The sequence below is a fragment of the Schistocerca serialis genome, chromosome 1 (assembly GCF_023864345.2).
Source record: "Schistocerca serialis cubense isolate TAMUIC-IGC-003099 chromosome 1, iqSchSeri2.2, whole genome shotgun sequence".
In the NCBI taxonomy this organism is placed as follows: domain Eukaryota; kingdom Metazoa; phylum Arthropoda; class Insecta; order Orthoptera; family Acrididae; genus Schistocerca; species Schistocerca serialis.
The window spans coordinates 279,256,036-279,277,861 of NC_064638.1; the positions used below are offsets into that span (position 1 = coordinate 279,256,036).

The 21,826-nt window shown below is 42.2% G+C and overlaps 1 protein-coding gene across 1 annotated transcript in view; it reads left to right on the forward strand.

The window, feature by feature from the left end:
* Positions 1-21,826, forward strand: part of LOC126465925 (uncharacterized) — a 405,052-nt gene that overhangs the window by 21,309 nt on the left and 361,917 nt on the right. Inside the window, exons 2-3 of the mRNA XM_050096347.1 lie at positions 5,967-6,146; positions 21,191-21,348. Of these exons, the coding sequence (XP_049952304.1) occupies positions 5,967-6,146; positions 21,191-21,348 (338 nt within the window). The remainder of the gene's footprint in view (positions 1-5,966; positions 6,147-21,190; positions 21,349-21,826) is intronic.

Here is a 21,826-nt window from a genome sequence, read left to right on the forward strand (position 1 = left end):
GAGTGTAACAGTTCGTATGGAGTGGAATTGTGGATAAAGCAGGTGGTAGACTTTGGTTTATTGGTAGAATACTGGGGAAGTGCAATCAGTCTACAAAGCAAAATGCTTACAAACCACTCTTGCGATCCATCCTGTAATGTTGCTCAAGTGTGTGGGACTCGTACCAGGTAGGACTAACATGGGATATTGAACAAATACCGAGAATGTCAGCACGAATGGTGACAGGTTTCTTTGATCCAGGGGGGAGTGTTACAGAGATGCTGAAGAAACTGAACTGGCTGACTCTTGATGATAGGAGTAAACTATGGCGACAAAGTTTCAGGTACCGGCTCTGCCATGCAATTCACGGTGGTTCGCAGGGTATAGACGTGGACGTAAATGTAGATCCCATCACTGTTGGGGAAAACACTAAATAAAATGGGATACAGGTGGTCCGTAACAGTACTGACGTAATCCTCACCTATCACGGTGCCTTCGATTACTAGCACAGGTCCCATGGAAGTCGAGTTGATTATCCCTCTTAGCATACTACTGTCCCCACAGACGTGCATCCGTAGGGTGGTGCATCTTCCGAGCAACCGTCCACCTGGATGACAGCGTCTCCGGAGACGACCATCGACTTGGTGTATCAAGAAATGTGATTCATCCGACCAAACAACACATTTACATTGCTACCTGGTCGAATCTCGATGCTCCCCAGCCCGTAACTGACGATGTTCGTCGGTCAACGTGCGGAGACGTTGGGGTTGCGTGCTGTGAAGTCCCATCTTCAACTAAGTGCGCTGATCAGTGCATTCTGAAACACTTGTGACTACATGAGCACTGGACTCTGTAATGAGATCTCCAGGGACGTGTTCCATCGGATTCAGAACAGGTGAATTTGGTGCCGAAAACATCAACTTACTATAGCACGCGAGCAGCAATTCTGCTTCGCTTTTTTTTTTATATGTTCGTTACCAGGCTCCAGTTCATAACAATCAGCGCTTTCTCAAAGTCACTTATATCAGTGGATTTCACCACTTGTGGCCCGTATCGTCGCTGCAATGATTCCATATTGTCTCTCCTCTACTCATACACTTCACTTGCTTATACGTCCTCCTGCATCGAAGTGGCATTCAGTGAGGCGGTGTTATGAAGTTTTGACCCATCAGTGTATGTTCATATACAAATATAAGAAATTAAATGCAAAGAAAAACCAACAAATTGTGTCTTGATTCTAAAATACCGATCAGGGAAGAATCATCGTAAAATGGAAAGTAAGGCTGCCACATCAAGGAATATCGATTCGTTTCCCTTGTACTGCTCCTGAACATGTAACAGATTATCCCCATTTTTACTACTTCGATCAATCGGTCCTTCTATTCGTGCTCTGTATTTGTGAAACAGTCTCTGTCAAGAACTTCACAGCGGTATTATGCTTATCATAGATCTGAAAGCAGTTATTTATTATATCTCTGGTTACGATCTGGTTTCCCAGCATCAAGAGAACTGTGATGAAGTAAACATGCTTAAGTTGTTGGAGTGACAAGTTAATGAATGAAGCATTCTGCGGAGAATCTGTGAAGAAAGTAACGTAAGGAAAACACTGGCAAGAAGAAAGTACAGAATGACAGGACATGTGTTACGACATCAAGGAATAACTTACATGTTACTAGGGGGACAGGTAGAAGATAAAAATAGCTGGGGAAGACAGAGATTGGAGTGGATGTAGGATGCACGTGCTACTCTGACTTGAAGAATTTGACACAAGAGAGAAACACTTGGAGGGGGGCAGCATCGAACCAGTCAGAGGACTGATGATTTAAAAAAAAAAAAAAATGTCTCCGTGACTGTCCGGATATATCACTTATAAAAATGCATGCTTTTTTGTTGCTGTGTTGCTGATAAATGCAGTATTGTCAGTTCCGGCCACTTCAAGGTCTGTCGGTAAGCCTCTTTATGAGTCCCTATTTCGCTGATTTTCCCATCATGTAAGCAGGAGATCCTGCTTCGAGTCCCGGCCGGGGAACACATTTTCACCTGTCCCCGTTGATATATATACAACGCCAGTCAGCAGTTGAAGGCATTAATGTAATTCTAATTAACAATTTTTGGCCGTTGCACCTTTCCTAGTACTACCATTATCTTCCGCTAAGAGCCACTAGGAGTATTCTACTTTATCGATCAGATTACTTATATAGGTTGCAACAAAAATATTAAGACGAACTTCAAGCGCTTGTGAAGAGTATCTCGAGGAACAAACTGCCGATTGGAACTCTCTTGCCCGGACCCGTCATCCAACTGCGACACAAAGGAGATCGCATGCTGCTGGACCAGGAAATTTGCGTTGTAACTCTGACGCCTCTTTCTCCGTTGCGATTAGCGGTCTATGCAGTGCTATTGTGGCAGGAATTGCCGCATTATGCGCCACTTTACCTCCTGAACGCTGTAAGCACAAGTGCGAGGGACTGGGTCTGCGGTCCATCAGCGTCATGACTCTCGTTTGCTGTGATAGGGTTGGCCTAGAGGCAAGCGTTTTCCCCCATAGTTTCTGTATCCTCGTTGAATGGTGTTCAAAAATGGTTCAAATGACTCTGAGCACTATAGGACTCAACTTCTCAGGTCATTAGTCCTCTAGAACTTAGAACTAGTTAAACCTAACTAACCTAAGGACATCACACACATCCATGCCCGAGGCAGGATTCGAAACTGCGACCGTAGCGGTATCGCGGTTCCAGACTGCAACGCCCAGAACCGCACGGCCACTTCGGCCGGCAATGGTGTTCCCAGACGTGGCATTCCGTCCTCAACTTGATCCTTAATTCTCCCTGCACAACCACTCGAAGATTTTCGATATACACTCCTGGAAATGGAAAAAAGAACACATTGACACCGGTGTGTCAGACCCACCATACTTGCTCCGGACACTGCGAGAGGGCTGTACAAGCAATGATCACACGCACGGCACAGCGGACACACCAGGAACCGCGGTAATGACCGTCGAATGGCGCTATCTGCGCAGCATTTGTGCACCGCCGCCGTCAGTGTCAGCCAGTTTGCCGGGGCATACGGAGCTCCATCGCAGTCTTTAACACTGGTAGCATGCTGCGACAGCGTGGACGTGAACCGTATGTGCAGTTGACGGACTTTGAGCGAGGGCGTATAGTGGGCATGCGGGAGGCCGGGTGGACGTACCGCCGAATTGCTCAACACGTGGGGCGTGAGGTCTCCACAGTACATCGATGTTGTCGTCAGTGGTCGGCGGAAGGTGCACGTGCCCGTCGACCTGGGACCGGACCGCAGCGACGCATGGATGCACGCCAAGACCGTAGGATCCTACGCAGTGCCGTAGGGGACCGCACCGCCACTTCCCAGCAAATTAGGGACACTGTTGCTCCTGGGGTATCGGCGAGGACCATTCGCAACCGTCTCCATGAAGCTGGGCTACGGTCCCGCACACCGTTAGGCCGTCTTCCGCTCACGCCCCAACATCGTGCAGCCCGCCTCAAGTGGTGTCGCGACAGGCGTGAATGAAGGGACGAATGGAGACGTGTCGTCTTCAGCGATGAGAGTCGCTTCTGCCTTGGTGCCAATGATGGTCGTATGCGTGTTTGGCGCCGTGCAGGTGAGCGCCACAATCAGGACTGCATACGACCGAGGCACACAGGGCCAACACCCGGCATCATGGTGTGGGGAGCGATCTCCTACACTGGCCGTACACCACTGGTGATCGTCGAGGGGACACTGAATAGTGCACGGTACATCCAAACCGTCATCGAACCCATCGTTCTACCATTCCTAGACCGGCAAGGGAACTTGCTGTTCCAACAGGACAATGCACGTCCGCATGTATCCCGTGCCACCCAACGTGCTCTAGAAGATGTAAGTCAACTACCCTGGCCAGCAAGATCTCCGGATCTGTCCCCCATTGAGCATGTTTGGGACTGGATGAAGCGTCGTCTCACGCGGTCTGCACGTCCAGCACGAACGCTGGTCCAACTGAGGCGCCAGGTGGAAATGGCATGGCAAGCCGTTCCACAGGACTACATCCAGCATCTCTACGATCGTCTCCATGGGAGAATAGCAGCCTGCATTGCTGCGAAAGGTGGATATACACTGTACTAGTGCCGACATTGTGCATGCTCTGTTGCCTGTGTCTATGTGCCTGTGGTTCTGTCAGTGTGATCATGTGATGTATCTGACCCTAGGAATGTGTCAATAAAGTTTCCCCTTCCTGGGACAATGAATTCACGGTGTTCTTATTTCAATTTCCATGAGTGTATGATTGTTACATCCCTTGTACACCGTAAACATGAAGTGGCCCTATGACACTCCCTTAGTGTTACCCCGAAGTCACTTCTACGCCAGATGATTTCGTACTATTGAGAACGACGTGTTGCCTTATTTTTGCTCAACGCAATCGATGTTTTCCGAAAGCCGGTAACTGTGAAGTTAATGATTCAATAACTAAACATTACACCATTTATCAACTGGTCACAAAGCCCGTCCGATAATCGATATGCTAGTATTTTACTCAGGAAGCGACAGTGCGGAAATGCATCGAGTGATTTCAGTCGAGAAATATAGCGTCAACATCGGCTCCAATATCTACTCCCTTTCTGATCTTGCGGACGAAATGAGCTAGTTGCATTTTACATTTTGGCGACTGCACGCTGGTTCCTATACAGAAGATTTGCTTTCTCAAAAAAAATGGTTCAAATGGCTCTGAGCACTATGGGACTTAACATCTGTGGTCATCAGTCCCCTAGAACTTAGAACTACTTAAACCTAACTAACCTAAGGACATCACACACATCCATGCCCGAGGCAGGATTCGAACCTGCGACCGTAGCAGTCGCGCGGTTCCGGACTGCGCGCCTAGAACCACGAGACCACCGCGGCCGGCTTTGCTTTCTCCAAGAACGTCGTAATATGTATTAGCTGGGGTAAGTCAGGTTAAGAGCACACATTTTTGCCCATTTGTTGTTGCTGGCTGCCTATATATGGCCATAGCTTCATTACCGTGTATTTCCCAACTGTGGTCATCCGGAAAATTTTGCTCGGCTCGGCTACTCTGTTCTTTTTTTTCTGGGACCTGCTCTCTTGTGGAAGCAGTGCCTCAGTCTGTTTCTGAATTTCTGCCAAAGAGGGATCTTACAACCATCCACATCTCGAAAGAGTCCAAATCAGTTCCCTAGACCATGTCTGATTGTGTGTCTTGCCCGAACATTTAGTCTTTAATCACAGAATCGTTTACACTAGTAGCTGCATAGGAAACAAACTTCTTTATCTACAGTTCACGATAATTTCATACGCCGATGTGTTACAGATGTCACTTATCAGTAACTAATCATTTTAGTCAGTTTTTTACTTGAAGAACAATACTGCGAAAGCTACCTTCCTTTCAGATATGGCATACCTCATGCTAAATCTTGCAGTGAAATAAAACATTCCATTTTGATTCCAATCCTGCCTCTGTCATGGATGTATGTGATGTCCTTAGGTTAGTTAGGTTTAAGTAGTTCTAAGTTCTGAGGGACTGATGACCTCAGACGTTAAGTCCCATAGTACTCAGATCCATTTGAACCAGCCCCCGTCGGACGTTCGAGTCCTTCCTCGGGCATGGTTGTGTGTGTTGTCTTTAGCATAAGTTAGCTTAAGTTAAATTAAGTAGTGTGTAAGCCTAGGGACCTATGACCTCAGCAGTTTGCTTCCATAGTCCTTACCACAAATTTCCAATTTGGATCGTTATCACGTTAAATGGAGGTGCTCTACTAGTGTTTCTTTTCTTTTAAATTTCGTTTCGACATGCTAGGTTATCAAATGGTAACAAATACCTGAAACAACTTTCCATTGCACCGACCTATTAAATCGACAATTGCTTTACAACAAAATTAATGCTAATGAAAAAAGTTTGAATGTCTTTCATTTTTAAGAAGACACAAACGTTGATGTAAACGAGTCTTTTATTTCTATTTTATCCCCAGGTATCATCGAGAAGCTCGAATACCTCAAGGACCTCGGCGTGGCAGCGATATGGCTGTCCCCTATCTACAAATCGCCCATGGCGGACAACGGCTACGACATCGCAGATTTCAGAGAGATAGACCCAATGTTCGGCACTATGGAAGACTTTGACAGATTACTGGCTGAGGCTCACAGCAGAGGTAAGGAAAAATTTTCTGCCCACACTGTGAACCCATAATATCACGACTACTCTTCAACGGCTGGAATGAATACTTCTTATTAATTATAGACAGTAGCATCTCTAACAAAAATGTGTGACAAACAGCTGGTCCATTTAATTAGGGACACTTCAGCGAAGAGCAAATTAATGGAATGTTCATGACCGAGTTTTGGAGTCATTTAGTCAAAGAAGTCATATAAAATTGAGACAATAGTTGTTGAATTCCCCAGTTCTTTTAGCAATGACATGTATGTGCAAGACACACCTGATGTGAAATAATGTCATAGCTCAAGGCAAAGCGCAGCAAATGAACAAACACTAACCATAGACTATCGTTATTTACAAAAGATGTTCTCGATTTTAGTACATCAGATAACACCTAAAATATTTTATTCATTTCGTTTTTGGGGTTTAGTACCTCAGTCGCTAAAAACTGAACCCTTATAGGATCACTCTCTTTCCGTCCGTCTGTCTGTCTGTCTGTCTCTCTGTCCGGTTGTTAAAAAGCATTTTTCTCAGGAACGGGTGGACGTATCAAGTTGAAAGTTACATTACATACTATGTTGTTCCTCGGCGGTGTAATAAACGTTAGCTTGTAAGTCAATGCAGTCAGACGGCATGGCCATTTATATTACATGTTTTGATACTCGAAAACTCTCTCATCAAAGCCTATAGGGTACTTCCCGTTGACGTTGAACCTCGAAATTTGACAAGACGCAAGCTTTCATAGTACAGTGGCCGCCTGCTCCCTGTGTGACTTAACGTCACATTTACATCGCTGAAATTAAAAATTCACGAACATTTTGGAATCACTGCGACCGACACCCCGCCAGTATTAATGTCGATAACGGGCAAAAATTGTCGAGATTATCGATTCCCGTAATGGATGAACTGTCTGTATACACAAGTAAGTTTGTACGTAACCATCACTGTGCGAAACCTACTCGCATCTGGCCAGATTTTTCTGTGTCCAACTGCCGCTAATTCAGCATAAAATTTGATGCAGTGCGTCGTTTCATAATTTAATTTAATTCGTTTTTTTGTCTTGTTCACATTTGGATGTATATTTTAAACAGATGTTTTTCTGATTGGAGCCTGTTATTGTATCCGATCTGTGTTACCTGTCACGCCACGATTTTTTGTGGAATTCGTAAATTATCTTCTAACTTTCCAGTAAGAAACCAATTTTCATCACAGACGTAAACACAACACCTACTTAATCCCATCGAAAGATTTTCTCAAATCAAGGAAACATGTAGTGTCCACTTGTTCGTTTCGAACCTTCTTTCCAGAATTATGAAGGTATTTTAAATCTACCTCCGTAATTACTGAAAATTGTGTATTTATATCACCAAAGGCGTTTTATGGTCATTAAGCAGCTGTTTATTGTGTGATAATGCGATAACTATTTTGTAGTTTTCTTAAACTGTCAGGATATATCAATTTTTAATTGTTTTCGTGACACGTATCTTTTACTGTTGTGATTCATATGTAACATTCCTGTTTAAGGAAGCCTGCAAATGTTGAGTGGTTCCTACTATATTTACATACGTTCATATGTACTTTATACCAAGTGACAAACGTCCCGCCAGTCTTACTGATGTAGATTTTGTCACGGTCTCTGTCAGTCAGCTGGTAGATACCAAACTACTGGTGTCTTGTTTTGGTTTTAGTTTAGAATGTGTTTCTGTATTGAATTATTCGTTTTGTATACATTGTTTATAGGCTGGTTTTTGAATATATTCTCTATTTTGTGTATGAGGTTATTGTGGTAGACCATTGTGCTGCCTATATTATTTTTAACACTATTTATAACTGTCTTTCAGTGTGCGAGCATGTATGTGTTGGTTTTTCTTTTTGTATCATGTTTCATATCTATTTCTCCGTCAAGTTTATCTACAAGTGCTATTTTTTCCATTTTTAATGTTACTTGTTTTATAGCAGTTACCTCTTCTTGGAAATCAGAAGGTTTAGGGGAACTGTATTGAGCCTGTTTAACATGTATTTCACTGCAGTTTGTTTGTAGTTCTGGCGGTGGTTTGAGGATGCATTTATTATTGTGTATGTTGTGAGTTTTGTATGTATGTAAAAGGAGTCTTTGTGATTATCTTTTCTTGTGTGGTTTTACCCAGAAAGTAGATTTGCTTTCTTGTTCTTCTTCTATTATAAACCTTACATCGTTAGGTATTGTATTTATAACTTTATGCAGTTGTTGAATCTTAGTCTATGGTTCATCTACAATGTACAATATGTCATCCAAGGAAACGACCCAGTAGCTTTTGTATTATATGTTCAAATATTAGTTCCTCTTAAAGATTGATGAAGATATTGGCTAGTATTCCTGGAATATCTGAACCTACAGTACAGTACTCGTGATTGAAGTAAAAATAATTTTGCTTTTTTTTAATTAACTATAGCAGTTTTATTTTTTATTTACGTGTTTCTGAGGTAGCTGGTTGCAACCTCTTAAGGTTTTTAAATCGATGGTTCTTTTTTAACAAGGATGTATCTTTAAATGCTTTCTACATTTGTAAGTAGGCTGTTTATGTTTTCTCTATGTAAGTAGGCTGTTTATGTTTTCAAGTTTTGGGATGGACTGCAGTACCAAATGTTACACTGAAAACGAACCCTGTCCTTTCCTTTTGTGTTATCCCAGTACGTGTTTGTGTACTCTTGTGTATATGTTTTCTTCCTGTCTCTGTGTAGTTCCATAGAATTTTTTCTTCTTTTAATATTAAGCTACATTCACTATGATGAGGAATACTGTTATCCTCAAATATAATTGGCATTAATAATATGTTATTTACTTTGTAAAGATGTTAGACATTATTCATTCTGTTTAAATGCTCATGTGTGAAGTTGATGTTTCAATAATTATTCTGATCTTCTATGTATGTACTCATGTCATAATTCCTGGAACACTGTCGTATATGTTATTTCTATTCTTTTGTCAAGCCTGTACTACAAATGTTATCTATATTGTTATGTTTTTAATGATGTATTGTGTACCTTTGTTATTGTATTCTCATGTTATTAAATTGTAATTGTTACCAGTTCTTCAAATTAAGTAACATTTCACTGCACACGTTTCTGTTGGTCATAGTATATGGACAATATGTGAGAAGTAGGGACTGTTAGTGTTTGCACGTGTGTTACTAATTCAGCAAGGGACTGGATAACAGCATTGCTTGTTCTAAGGACAATTCCAAAAACTTTGTGAGTGCACAAGTGGTGGTTTATGGACTTGCTATATTCTCCGCAAGACTCTTCGAGGGTGAATGTGCACCTGCACAGTCGCAACGGATGGCTGCTGGCCGTCTATACCAGGACTACAGTGGGTCTGCACCTCTGGTGGCCCACCAATATCGTAATCCCTACCAGGACTACAGTGGGTCTGCTCTGTGATGACCTACCAATATTCATCAAAACTTCGACTGACTCTGCAGTGGGTTTGCTCTGTTGTGACCCAATACCTGTCAGCATGTCGAGAGTCAGCACTGTCTTTCCATTGGAAGGACAACACTACTTCTTCAAGACTGCATGGAAATCCACTACTTCCGTGTGCATTTTCTTTTACTGCTCAGACTTTGAGACAAACACTGCTATTCTCCTGTTATGTACGATTAGGACTGTCTTTAGGGACTGTGAGAAAATTTGAGCTTTTGACCAACGTTGTATCAATAAGTGTGTGCATTTTATATCTTTGTTACTGTCATTTTGAAAAATTTTTGTCAAATCTGTATTGGCCAGTGCCCAACACCATTTGTAAAAATTTTTGTGGGGAGCATGGGGGCTATGTAAGTAGGCTGTTTATGTTTTCTCTATGTAAGTAGGCTGTTTATGTTTTCTCTATGTAAGTAGGCTGTTTAGGTTTTTTATTGGTAACGCCACCTCTGTATGACAATCACTGGCTGTGCTGTGGGCAGTCTGTGTCTGCTTTGCATTGTTGTAATACTCGCCATTGTAGTGTTAGGCAGCTGGCTGTGAACAGCGCGTAGCGTTGCGCAGTTGGAGGTGAGCCGCCAGCAGTGGTGGATGTGGGGAGAGAGATGGCGGAGTTTTGTAATTTTTCATGAACTGATATATTTATATATGATGATATCAAGGTAAATACATTGTTTGTTCTCTATTAATATCCTTCATTTGCTAACTATCCCTATCAGTAGTTAGTGCCTTCAGTAGTTTGAATCTTTTATTTAGCTGGCAGTAGTGGCGCTCGCTGTATTGCAGTAGCTTGAGCAGCAAAGATTTTTGTGAGGTAAGTGATTTAGTGATTTGTGAAAGGTATAGTTTAATGTTAGTCAGGGCCATTATTTTGTAGGGAATTTTGAAAGTCAGATTGCGTTGCGCTAACAAAATATTGTGTGTCAGTTTCAGCACAGTCCTGTATAATTTGTTCAAAGGGGACGTTTCACATTAAAAAAGGCACTATCGCTATCTGTGGGATTTTTAAATCTCTTACGTGTGCTATTAGCAGAATGGCATTTTTAATTGTCCTCTCATTTTCAAGTTTACAGTACCAAATGAACAGGGATTACATTTGTTTTGCTGGTGGGTAGCTGATGACTGCTCTAAAATTTGCTATTGGTCCGATGGGATTATGTTTCTTGGGTATTTTTAGCTGGCATCTCTCGTTTGGTGCCTTTGGTTTTTTTTAAGCCTTTGTACCTCTCTTTCTGAAATTATGTGGGTTATGTTTTTGAGTGTGTTTGAAATGAGTTTGTTGGATTGTGTGATTATATAAATATATTTTATTTTACTTCCTTACTTACGAAACCCCACAACTAAATTTACTTTAGAGGAGGAACTGCCTTCGTATTGCATACATTATATTTATGCATATACGTGTAATTGGACACCTGTATACTTCACACCATAAAATAGTTCCTGCACACTAAAACTGTAATTTTACATGTCATTAATTAGTTTATTACTGGTTTCAAAACTTTTTATATTTTTATGTACTAATAGCTACAAGGTATTATTCTGATTGTAGTTCTTAGGCACAAGTGCTCCAACACAACAAATGAATACATCAACTGTCCAGATAATTCCATCTCTGAGATTGATTCTATATAAATAGTTTAGTTTTTGCTACAGGCAGAAGCCTTTCTCGTTATGTACACATGATTTTTTACTTTTCTAACTTTCTCTGTCAATTTTTTCAAATATATATGCAATGTATTATCTCCTGCTCAAGACTTTTGAGGATTGTGAGTCACACTGCAATTTTACCTTTCCTGATTTTGCTAATGTAGTGTGACGTCTTTCTTGATTTTACATGAATACAGCTACAGTAAAATAATTATTGACGCTCATGGGCCACAAATTACCTTGACTCAAACACCTTTTCTGAAAAGTATAAATAAATTTAGAGCAGCAAAAATATCCAGGCATGACTAACATTTTCAGTTTACATACAGTTGCTGTTTTTTAGTCTTACTTGCAATGCAAGATATATAAGCCTATGGGTGCAACGATTTATTAAATAGAAAAGTGCAAAAAACAAATAGATGTGCTCTGCACCCACGAAATTATATTAAGTAATGAATCATTCGTCACCATAATTCAGTAATAAGCCACTCTCTTCCATCTTTCATAGCTCACGCATCAGTTCCTCCGTTATAATAAATACCTTGCATAATTTCAAGAACTTTAATCAGTTGGGATAAGACCTTTTTTCACTGTTTTCACTAACCGTTTATCTTTGAGCCGTTCAGGTCCTCACCTCCATTCATCCAATGTCCAGAAATCTCACATCATTAGTTTCTCTCTCTCACTACCCACACTCAGATCTCCCTTCGACTGTCCATTCCTCTAATTTTACGCAGATATCAGTCTCTGAGAAAGCAGTCACACAACAGAAAATATACATGTACAACACTTACATCCGTATAAATTTACATATTTGGAGTACTTGGTTTACTTTCTTGTGTCCGGAGCTGTAAATTTTTTGGCACAGTACTGGGCTAAGTGAAAAGCTTCCGGCGGGCTTAGCCAGAGGTCATGTAAGGAGCAATGTGCAGGATAATTTCGTTACGTTAGGAGGCGTTCCATATTTTGAATTTTTTCACAGTTGCACTTATTGTCGTCCGCTTCTAATAGGATCCATTTTATAAGATTGGTTTTGCTAGAGGCTACACAAGTTCTGATACGGTTTAGCGTTTTCCATGACCTGTAATGTAATTCAGCACCAGTTGGTGAATGTTCTGAAATAGGGTAGCCGACAGGGGATTCATCCAAAGTGTAACTGAGGAACCAATATCTTTATTTTAGTCTTCTTAATCCATAAAGGCTGCCGTGTAGTGGATGGCGCTCATCGAATATCTATTTGAAGTGCTGAATATGTTCATGAACTACCCTATGAGATTTGGGACTGCTGAAACCTGAAGCTTGGTAGAGATCTTCCAGAGGAGCGGACTTCATGCTTCCTGTGACTAGCCTACAGGTTTCAGTAAGGCTTATGTAGATCGTTTTTGCCTATCTAAAACAGAAAGGGCACGCATACTCAGCTGCGGGAAAGCAAAGTGTTAAAGCTAGGGTTCTAAGAGCAGTAGGTTTGGCTCTCCGCTTACTGCTAGTTAGTTTTCTAAAGATATTGCTCCTTGCAGCTACATTATTTCGGGTTTTGTCACATTGATGTTTGTATGTTAGGGAGCTGTCAAGCATGACTTCGAGGTATGTCGACAGGTCTGTGTGCTCAAGGGTAGACGCACTCCATTTAACGCACAGCTTTCTAAATGCTAGGCGTGTGTGCAGATGAAAAGCGCAAAATTTCGTTTCATTTGGATTTGGTTTGAGAGTTGTCATCGCAGTATGTTAACATTGCTTGTAGGGTATTCTCCAACTTTACCTCTACTTCCTCAAAGGTTCTTCCTTACGCTGTGATAGCCAGATCGTCAGCATAAGGAAAATGTCGCTTATCTTTGGGTAATGGCTGATAGTTCGTATATATGTTGATCCGAATGGGGGCTACAACACTTCCCTGAGCAAGGCCGTTTTTTCTGCTTCCTCCAGCGACTTTTTCTCCCTTGTAGAGTGACGTAGAATGTCGGTTTTTCAGCAAGGATTCTTTAATTTTTACTAATTGATGGTCCCTATTAATATCATAGATTTTACTTAGCAGTTTTCGGTAGTTTACTGTATCGTAGGTGGCGCTTAGATGGACCAGAGCAAGCCCGATATTCTTGCTGCGGGATTAACTTTGAATCAATGATGTTATTGATTCGATTGATTATCAGCCTTTCAGACAATTTTAAACGGTGACATAGAAGGGCTGATGGCTGCTTGGTGAGTCGGGTTCTTTTCCTTGTTTTACAAGTGCTCTTACCTTGGACGTCCTCCATAGTTTAGGGATTATGAACGTTTCTCGGCAGTGGTTAAATAGGCTTAAAACCCAATTTTTGGAATTCCGTTCCACACACACGTCATGAATACCATAGAGTTTATGCCCTCATTCAGTTCTTTCATTATGAAATGAGAGGAGAAGTTGTAGGTTTCTGTGGTAATATCACATTGTACCTTGCTTTTCTCATATTTTTTGCTGGGATTGCCATTTAGTAGTAGTTGATGCGCAGCCCTATTAGGTCTCGCTCTGGTCATTCCTCTTCTTTCTTTCTGGTCCTCAGAACTTTCTGATCTGATTTCATGCAATATTGCTGCTACGTGACGTGTCCGCTTTCTCCAAGGTTTCGACACATTTCTTTTGCCTTGTTCCACTTTCTGCTCTTATAAGATTTGTGCCACAAGCTATTGTCTCGTCACTGACAGGGTCTTTTGAGTACCATTAATCATATTTCGCTAAAATGTTATTGGTACCCTCAGAGAATCCTGATATGAAGTTCTGTCTACAGCCTCTTGGGATGTGGTTTTTTGACACTTTACAGAGACTTTGTACAGAAAGTGTGTAGTCTTCGGGTACGGGATTAATGTTGTTGATTTACTCGTTTAATCCCGTGGAGAAATCCGTCCTTCTGGCTTTTTAAAACGGAACCTTCTTCCAAAGGGCCTGTTAACAGATTTGACTTCCAAGAAGACCTGAATTGCAAAGGCTGTATGTTGAGCTTTTGGAAGAGTTTTATATACACTACTGGCCATTAAAATTACTGCACCAAGAAGAAATGCAGATGATAAACAGTTATTCATTGGACAAATATATTATACTAGAACTGACATGTGATTACATTTTCATGCAATTTGGGTGCATAGATCCTGAGAAATCAGTACCCAGAACAACCACCTCTGGCCGTAATAACGGCCTTGATACGCCTGGGCATTGAGTCAAACAGAGCTTGGATAGCGTGTACAGGTACAGCTGCCCATGCAGCTTCAACACGATACCACAGCTCATCAAGAGTAGTGACTGCCGTATTGAGACTGGCCAGTTGCTCAGCCATTTTGACCAGACGTTTTCATTGGTGAGAGATCTGAAGCATGTGCTGGCCAGGGCAGCAGTCGAACATTTTCTGCATCCAGAAAGGCCCGTACAGGACAACATGCGGTCGTGCATTATCCTTCTGAAATGTAGGGTGTCAAAGGGATCGAATAAAGGGAGAGCCACGGGTCGTAACACGTCTGAAATGTAACGTCCACTGTTCAAAGTGCCGTCAATGCGAACAAGAGGTAACCGAGAAGTGTAACCAATGGCACCCCATACCATTACGCCGGGTGATACGCCAGTATGGCGATGACGAATACACGTTTCCAATGTGGGTTCACCGCGATGTCGCCAAACACGGATGCGACCATCATGATGCTGTAAACAGAACCTGGATTCATCCGAAAAAATGACGTTTTGCCATTCGTCCACCCAGGTTCGTCGTTGAGTACACCATCGCAGGCGGTCCTGTCTGTGATGCAGCGTCAAGGGTAACCGCAGCCATGGTCTCCGAGCTGATAGTCCATACTGCTACAAACGTCGTCGAACTGTTCGTGCAGATGGTTGTTGTCTTGCAAACGTCCTCATATGTTGACTCAGGGATCGAGACGTGGCTGCACGATCCTTTACAGCCATGCGGATAAGATGCTGTCATCTGGACTGCTAGTGATACGAGGCCGTTCGGATCCAGCACGGCGTTTCGTATTACCCTCCTGAACCCACCGATACCATATTCTGCTAACGGTCATTGGATCTCGACCAACGCGAGCAGCAATGTCGCGATATGATAAACCGCAATCGCGATAGGCTACAATCCGACCTTTATCAAAGTCGGAAACGTGATGGTACGCATTTCTCCTTCTTACACGAGGCATCACAACAACGTTTCACCAGGCAACGCCGGTCAACTGCTGTTTGTGTATGGGAAATCGGTTGGAAACTTTCCTGATGTCAGCACGTTGTATGTGTTGCCACCGGCGCCAGCGTTGTGTGAATGCTCTGAAAAGCTAATCATTTGCATATCACACCATCTTCTTCCTGTCGGTTAAATTTCACGTCTGTAGCACGTCATCTTCGCTGTGTAGCAATTTTAATGGCCAGTAGTGTACATTTATAACACATCAGTCTTGTATGATGCTGCTAACAAAGCTCTTGTCAGGGTTGTAGCCTCTTTTTCAGATTTTGCTCGTGAAGGAGTAAGGCAGCTTTGAGTCATGTAGGAGAAAAAAGTTATTCAATTGGATCCATTCTTCAAACTTTTGGGCATTGTGATCAGTTTCGTGGTATCACCAATTTATGCTGTGGCAGTTGAAGTAACTTAGTATAAATCGTGTCTTTTGGTTTCTGAAATTGCCTGGCATAATAAGCTTAAGTTTTTCAACTAGGGGCTTATATACGGATGTTACTATCAAGGTTCCGCGTTCGATAGTTCAGTTAAGATCTCAGTGCCATTCACTATTGTTTTCCCTGTAGTAGTTAAGGCCAGGTAAGGTCTAATGAAAGCTGCACCGTCATCCTCCGGCTATGATACCTTTGTATCTATGTGCATCCTATTAATATGGGGATGACGTGCTGATTCATCTTTGTAGACACAGTACATCCCATTTATGCATTTGGTATAGCTGCGAAGTTGTGTCTTGTTTGTTCTTGGTTATTCCCTCGCCATTCAAACTAGCAGTAGTCAGAGATGGCCCTAAGAAGTGCCCTTTATTTGATTTTCTCTGGTGATGGGAGGAATGGCCGATGCCCTCATGCACTTCGCTTGCAGTGAGTTCCGGCATTTCCTAGTCTCATGGTGGTGTCGAGTGAAAACGCACACTTGGAGGCTCCTTCCGCCCTCTCCACAAGAATGCCAAGAATACTCTTATTACAGGTGGATTTTAATCTTTTTATGTTGTTTCTGATGATAAAGTCGTTTGTGTACACTTTTGTTCCCATGAGTACTACAGTACTGTCTTTGTCTGATTTTGTTACAGTAGTACAGTATTCGCTGCTTATAGTTTTTTATTTAGATATTTAAAATTAGGTTAATGACCGTTATTTCAGAGTTCATTATTTTCTTTTCTAATCTATGTTAGTAGACATGTTTTTAATTTTTTCATTTGTTAATTCTCTAGTTACCCCTTTATTTACATTCCTGCTATCATGTATTTCTTTTGTGGTGAGAATATACTTAAACTCTATAGTGAGAGCTTTTGTCCGTTGTTTGTTCATTTGCTTCAGAGTCAACATCATGTTTTAAACCTGTTTTTTTGTTTGTTATCGCTTGGTGTTATGCTTGTAAGATTGATAAGCCTTGAACAGAAATAATGTGTGTGTGTGTGTGTGTGTGTGTGTGTGTGTGTGTGTGTGTATGCGCGCGCGCGCCTGTGTGTGTGTATGTGTGTGTGTGTGTGTGTGTGTGTGTGTGTGTGTGTGTGTGTGTGTGTGCGTGTGTGTATTTATGTATCTGTGTTTGTTGTTTTGAGGTTTTGTATAGAGAGTTTTGAGGACTGTAATTTTTGGTGTTACAACGATCCTCCACTATAATTGGTCCTGCATGTTTAATATTCTATCGCAACTGAATGTGAACTAAGTCTCGGCACTTGACACATGACTTCTCTGTGTTGCACATATTGCACATAACTGTCTCCATTTGTACTGAAGTGGCTGCATGTGTGAGAGGTCTATTTATGTGTTGTTACATCAAAGCAACACAGAAATTCTGAAAATATCCACCAGTTTCACGTCTTCAAGTGATGTTATCGTTCCTGCACAGGAGTAGCACGTAAGTCTTGAGTCATCTTGTGTGTTGGATTGGTTGTGGTTGCAGTAGTGCATAGCCGTGAGATACGAACATGAAGTCCTTGTGATTGGAAGACGGAGTAAAACTCCCTATACAGTCAGCCGAATTTACTTTCAAAACGTAAGAAAACACTGATGGAACGAATATTGTCTTATTAAATCTCCATTCAAAAGAGGTCGGCCAAGCATTAAAAGTTCATAGTCATACATGGAATACACAGCTCATTTTTTTTTTCAAATGCAGAGCGCATTTCAGTTAAAGGAGGCATCCAAATATAAATAAATATGCATTTTTATAAAATATGCTATTCATTTCGTTTAATGTGCATTTATGTGAGAAACCGCCAACGCGATGGCAATGAATGCAAAGGTAAAGAGCAGTTATGTGTAATTGTGATCTTGGTATCAATTTTAGGATCGCGTAACGAATATTTCCAATGGTTAAGCGAAGACCACATCACGAAGTGCTAATGGAAGTAGACTCTAAAGAACAGATGCAAATTGCGTCCTGCAAATCAAGCAAGTAAGTGCGGTCATGAGTTACTGAAACGACTACTTCAGCGAAGTTAAAAAATACCGCAAACCCTGAACTATTTCACGAAAGAGCGTTGTTGGCCAGATCTCACCAAATAAACGTCCGATGCTCGGTCGCGAGAGTGCCAAGTGTAAGCTGCAGTTAATAGTATACTAGACCCATCTTCTCACCTGCGGCCCACGAGGACGCCAACAGAACAGTCAGTCACGAAGGCAAAAGGCAGAGAATGTCAGAAAAGGAATACTACCTTCTCACTGAAGTTTTGGAACAGTTCCAAGTTATCCAGCAATGACGATAATGGTTCCGAGCGCCATACAATCTCTAGCCAAGTTTTTCCGAGACTACGACCGCCGCCCCAATGAAATTTCAAGATTTCGGTAGAACGCCAGCAAGAGTGAGACATTTTGTTTATTTTGTCGGCAGGGGCATGGCAAGAACTAAACATATTTTTAGCCACGTTTCAGAGCAACCATTGAGAAGCTGTGTCTTGTGGCTCCCATAGAAATCTTCCAACCATCGCTTTCTTTTAGTAATGGAGGCATTCCTCCACGTAGGCATCGCGCCTTTGCACGAGGGCTTTCAAGCTGCCTGCGTGTGTGTTAATTCAGTTTGTGTTAACATGGCCAGCCCCATGGGAGGTTGGGGCGTGGGGTGGGGGCGAGTGCACAGGTGAAGGCTACATCAGTCCTGAAGACCACTTAAAGCTACACATTTATGGCTGTGGCAAAGATCCCTCCACTGTCTCTCTCTCTGCTTCGGCTGCTGTGCTAAAGAAACTGAAAAATTCAGCTTCTCAGAAGTCGAAGTGGACAGCTAGCTTCACCACAGCCAAGATCTGGAATTATATGTGCATTTTCAAATGATGATACGAATTATCAGAAGAACATCTCAGACCCAGTTCATATGTTAATGGGGCTGAGTTAATTAGGGCATAAAAATGTGAATAAAATAGGTAGAGTGGTGCAACATGAAAAGTTGAACCACCTTACACACTGTACTTTCTGTGAGGCTGTCGTGGAACTACTAACGAACTTAGCTAAGGCTCGCTTCTACTACATAAATATTCCTAAAGCTTGTGTGGGATGCAATGGTTTTTTTAATGTCACTTCATTCATGTAAAGATGAAAAATTATTACACAACAAATTGTTGTGTACATGGTTCCGCGTAGTCAGCGCGTACACAACTTTCCCACTAGAGCGCGCCCCGCTAAGCACAACAGCGCAGGCGCAGCGCTCGTCCATCTCCGCACTACGAGATGGCGCTGTCTAAGAGACGGACCGAATTCTGCTTCCCCTGATCCGCGTATTAATATGTCTCGCAGCCAATGAGATTGCTGCTAACGTAGAACCTTTTCTCCTCACGGATCACGCTCGCGCAGTGATACCTGAACGCTCGAGGTATTATAACGAGTGTACAGACCTCGGAATAGTCAGTCTGCATCAGTCTGCATTAGTCTGCAGTCAAGTTTCAGTCTGCGCCTAATAAGATTACCGTATTCCTGTACATAGCCGTGAAGATAAACGAATAGACACTTCGTCAAGTATCAGTGATATGTGAGAATAAGATTAACGTACCAAGACCAAAGGAACTTCAGATTGTCAATTGTAATTAGCATCCAGAACCAAGTTAAGTTATTTTTATGATTGTTATTATTTTAATAAATGTGTGTGAAAATTAATCAAGTTCTGTTTAAAGTTGGTCACCGTCAATCTGCTACTCTAAGCCTGCAAGTGGCATTTCTATCGTCTGACCTAGCGGCAGAAGATGGACACGCCACGATAAGACCACGAGACATATTGCTGACACTCGCCTACTTCGTTAGAGCGACAAGTCAAATAATCTGATTGTGTGTGTACCGAAGGTCTTACAGTACGCACACCACACAAATGTACACCTATAAAAGTCACAGCGATGGCTGATCGTCCATATTATATACAACTCTTGCACATAAACATACATTGGAGAAACTGTTATAGATGTTTCACGAATCAAATTGGACGTCTGAAGCTCTATTGCAATCTGCTTTGTTCACAGGATTGCTATTTTTTACATACACTGAAATCCATTCGTCAGTACTGTTCGCCTCGCCTTAAGAATTGGCTAACGCCAAATTAAGAACTATATTGTGCGCCCCCACCGACAAAGACTGACTGGGAGAGCGCTAATCACCCCGCGGGGACGTCACTCGGGATGACTCGTGAACCGATTGACCTCTGTCCGCCACCGTAGTTGAGTGAACTGCGCGCCAGCTTGTCAAGCCGGGGGGCTCAGGTTCGATTCCCAGTTGGGTTGGAGATTTCCTCCACTCAGAGACTGGGTGTTTGTGTCGTCTTCATCATCATCATTTCATCATCATCGAGGTGTAAGTCGCCCAAAATGGCCTCACCTCAAAAGACTTGCACCAGGCGATCAGGTCTACCCGCTGCGAGGCCCTCGCCAAACGACATTTCATTTCATTGACCTCTATCCCGTTATTCAGTTGTTCTTTACAATAAACAATAAAAAACAAATCTTGACTGTGTGCTGATAATTTTAAACGAAACTGGAATTATGTTTTAGTAATATAAAATAGACTAAAAGATGCGTTATGGCGCGCTGGACCGAGGTAATCCCTCCATATTCAGTCACAGCATCCAATCATTTTAGAAGATAATTCAGCTGTTCACGAAAGGTATGCTCGAGGAACCATTTGTTGTTCGCGTCACACTCCACTTTAAGACGTCATGCATGTAATGCACTTCGCTCAACTGCGATATGAAGTGTGGGCATAAATCTAACGGCTCCCAGAGTGAGAAACGTTGCCCTGTGCTGCAGTCAGTTTCGTCTACTGCCTTCTTTCCAGCAACACACATAAGGCTGCAATCCCTTCTCTTGACCCTGTACCTGTGCTGAAATTTCGTTTTATTTTTTTCTTTTACAACATTCAATACTACTTTGAAGCCATGGGACACAACAACCGGAATATGTTACACCATTTGTGTTCTGATAATTAATTCAGGTTACATTTCAACTGCCCGGAATTCAGACCACACGAATCAATAAGAATTGACAAACGGGACACATGCTACAGAGGCTGCCGTACCAAAACAGTATGTCTGTTTTTACCGATATGATCTTCGATAGTACGTCACAGCTAAATCTCATTCCATGAGAGTCTGAAATGTCAGCAGTCGACCAAGTGTTCACCAACTGAATTTTCGTCAAATGAAGTTTAACACAGCCAATGGGGAGCTCCATCTATTTCTGGCGGTCTCGTTGGACGCGTACGAGGACAGTTCTGTCATTTCTGCTTATGTGCTTCATATCATGGCTTTTTGTGTTTTGCAGGTATCCTAGTGATTCTAGACTTCGTTCCGAACCACACCAGTGACGAGCACGAGTGGTTCGTAGCTTCGAGCGATCCAACACACGAGAACCACGAAGTCTACAGAGACTATTACGTGTGGCTTGATGGCAAGGGCAACGGATCGTTGCCAAATAACTGGGTGAGTTACATGTCAACTGACCTACAATGTTCAGATTCTTACTTTTCTTAAGGCAAGCAATCAATGTGCAAACTGTAACATAAATTTTACGTTTTTAGGTATGTGAAACTTTCATTAATTTCTACTTTTATAGAATTATTCTAACAATGATTTGTTTTACAATTAAGAAACATGGAATTGTGCTTGTGCAACTGGGCTACGGCTGCCTGTTGTATAGAATGGTTCCCGGACAACCGCTGCATACTCGACAGGAATCTGTAGAAAGCACTGCAGCTAGGTATAGGCGCCATAGATCTCACTGACGAATGAACTATTAGTCGAAACCGTGGAAGACCACTTACCAATATGAATAAAGTGCCTCGCAATAAATTCCTCCACAGACGTTCAGACGCCTCATTGAAAGTGTCCCCAGCCGCGTTCAAACCATCATAAAGGTGCAGGATGGACACACCACAAAGTAATGTCCACTAACGTGTCT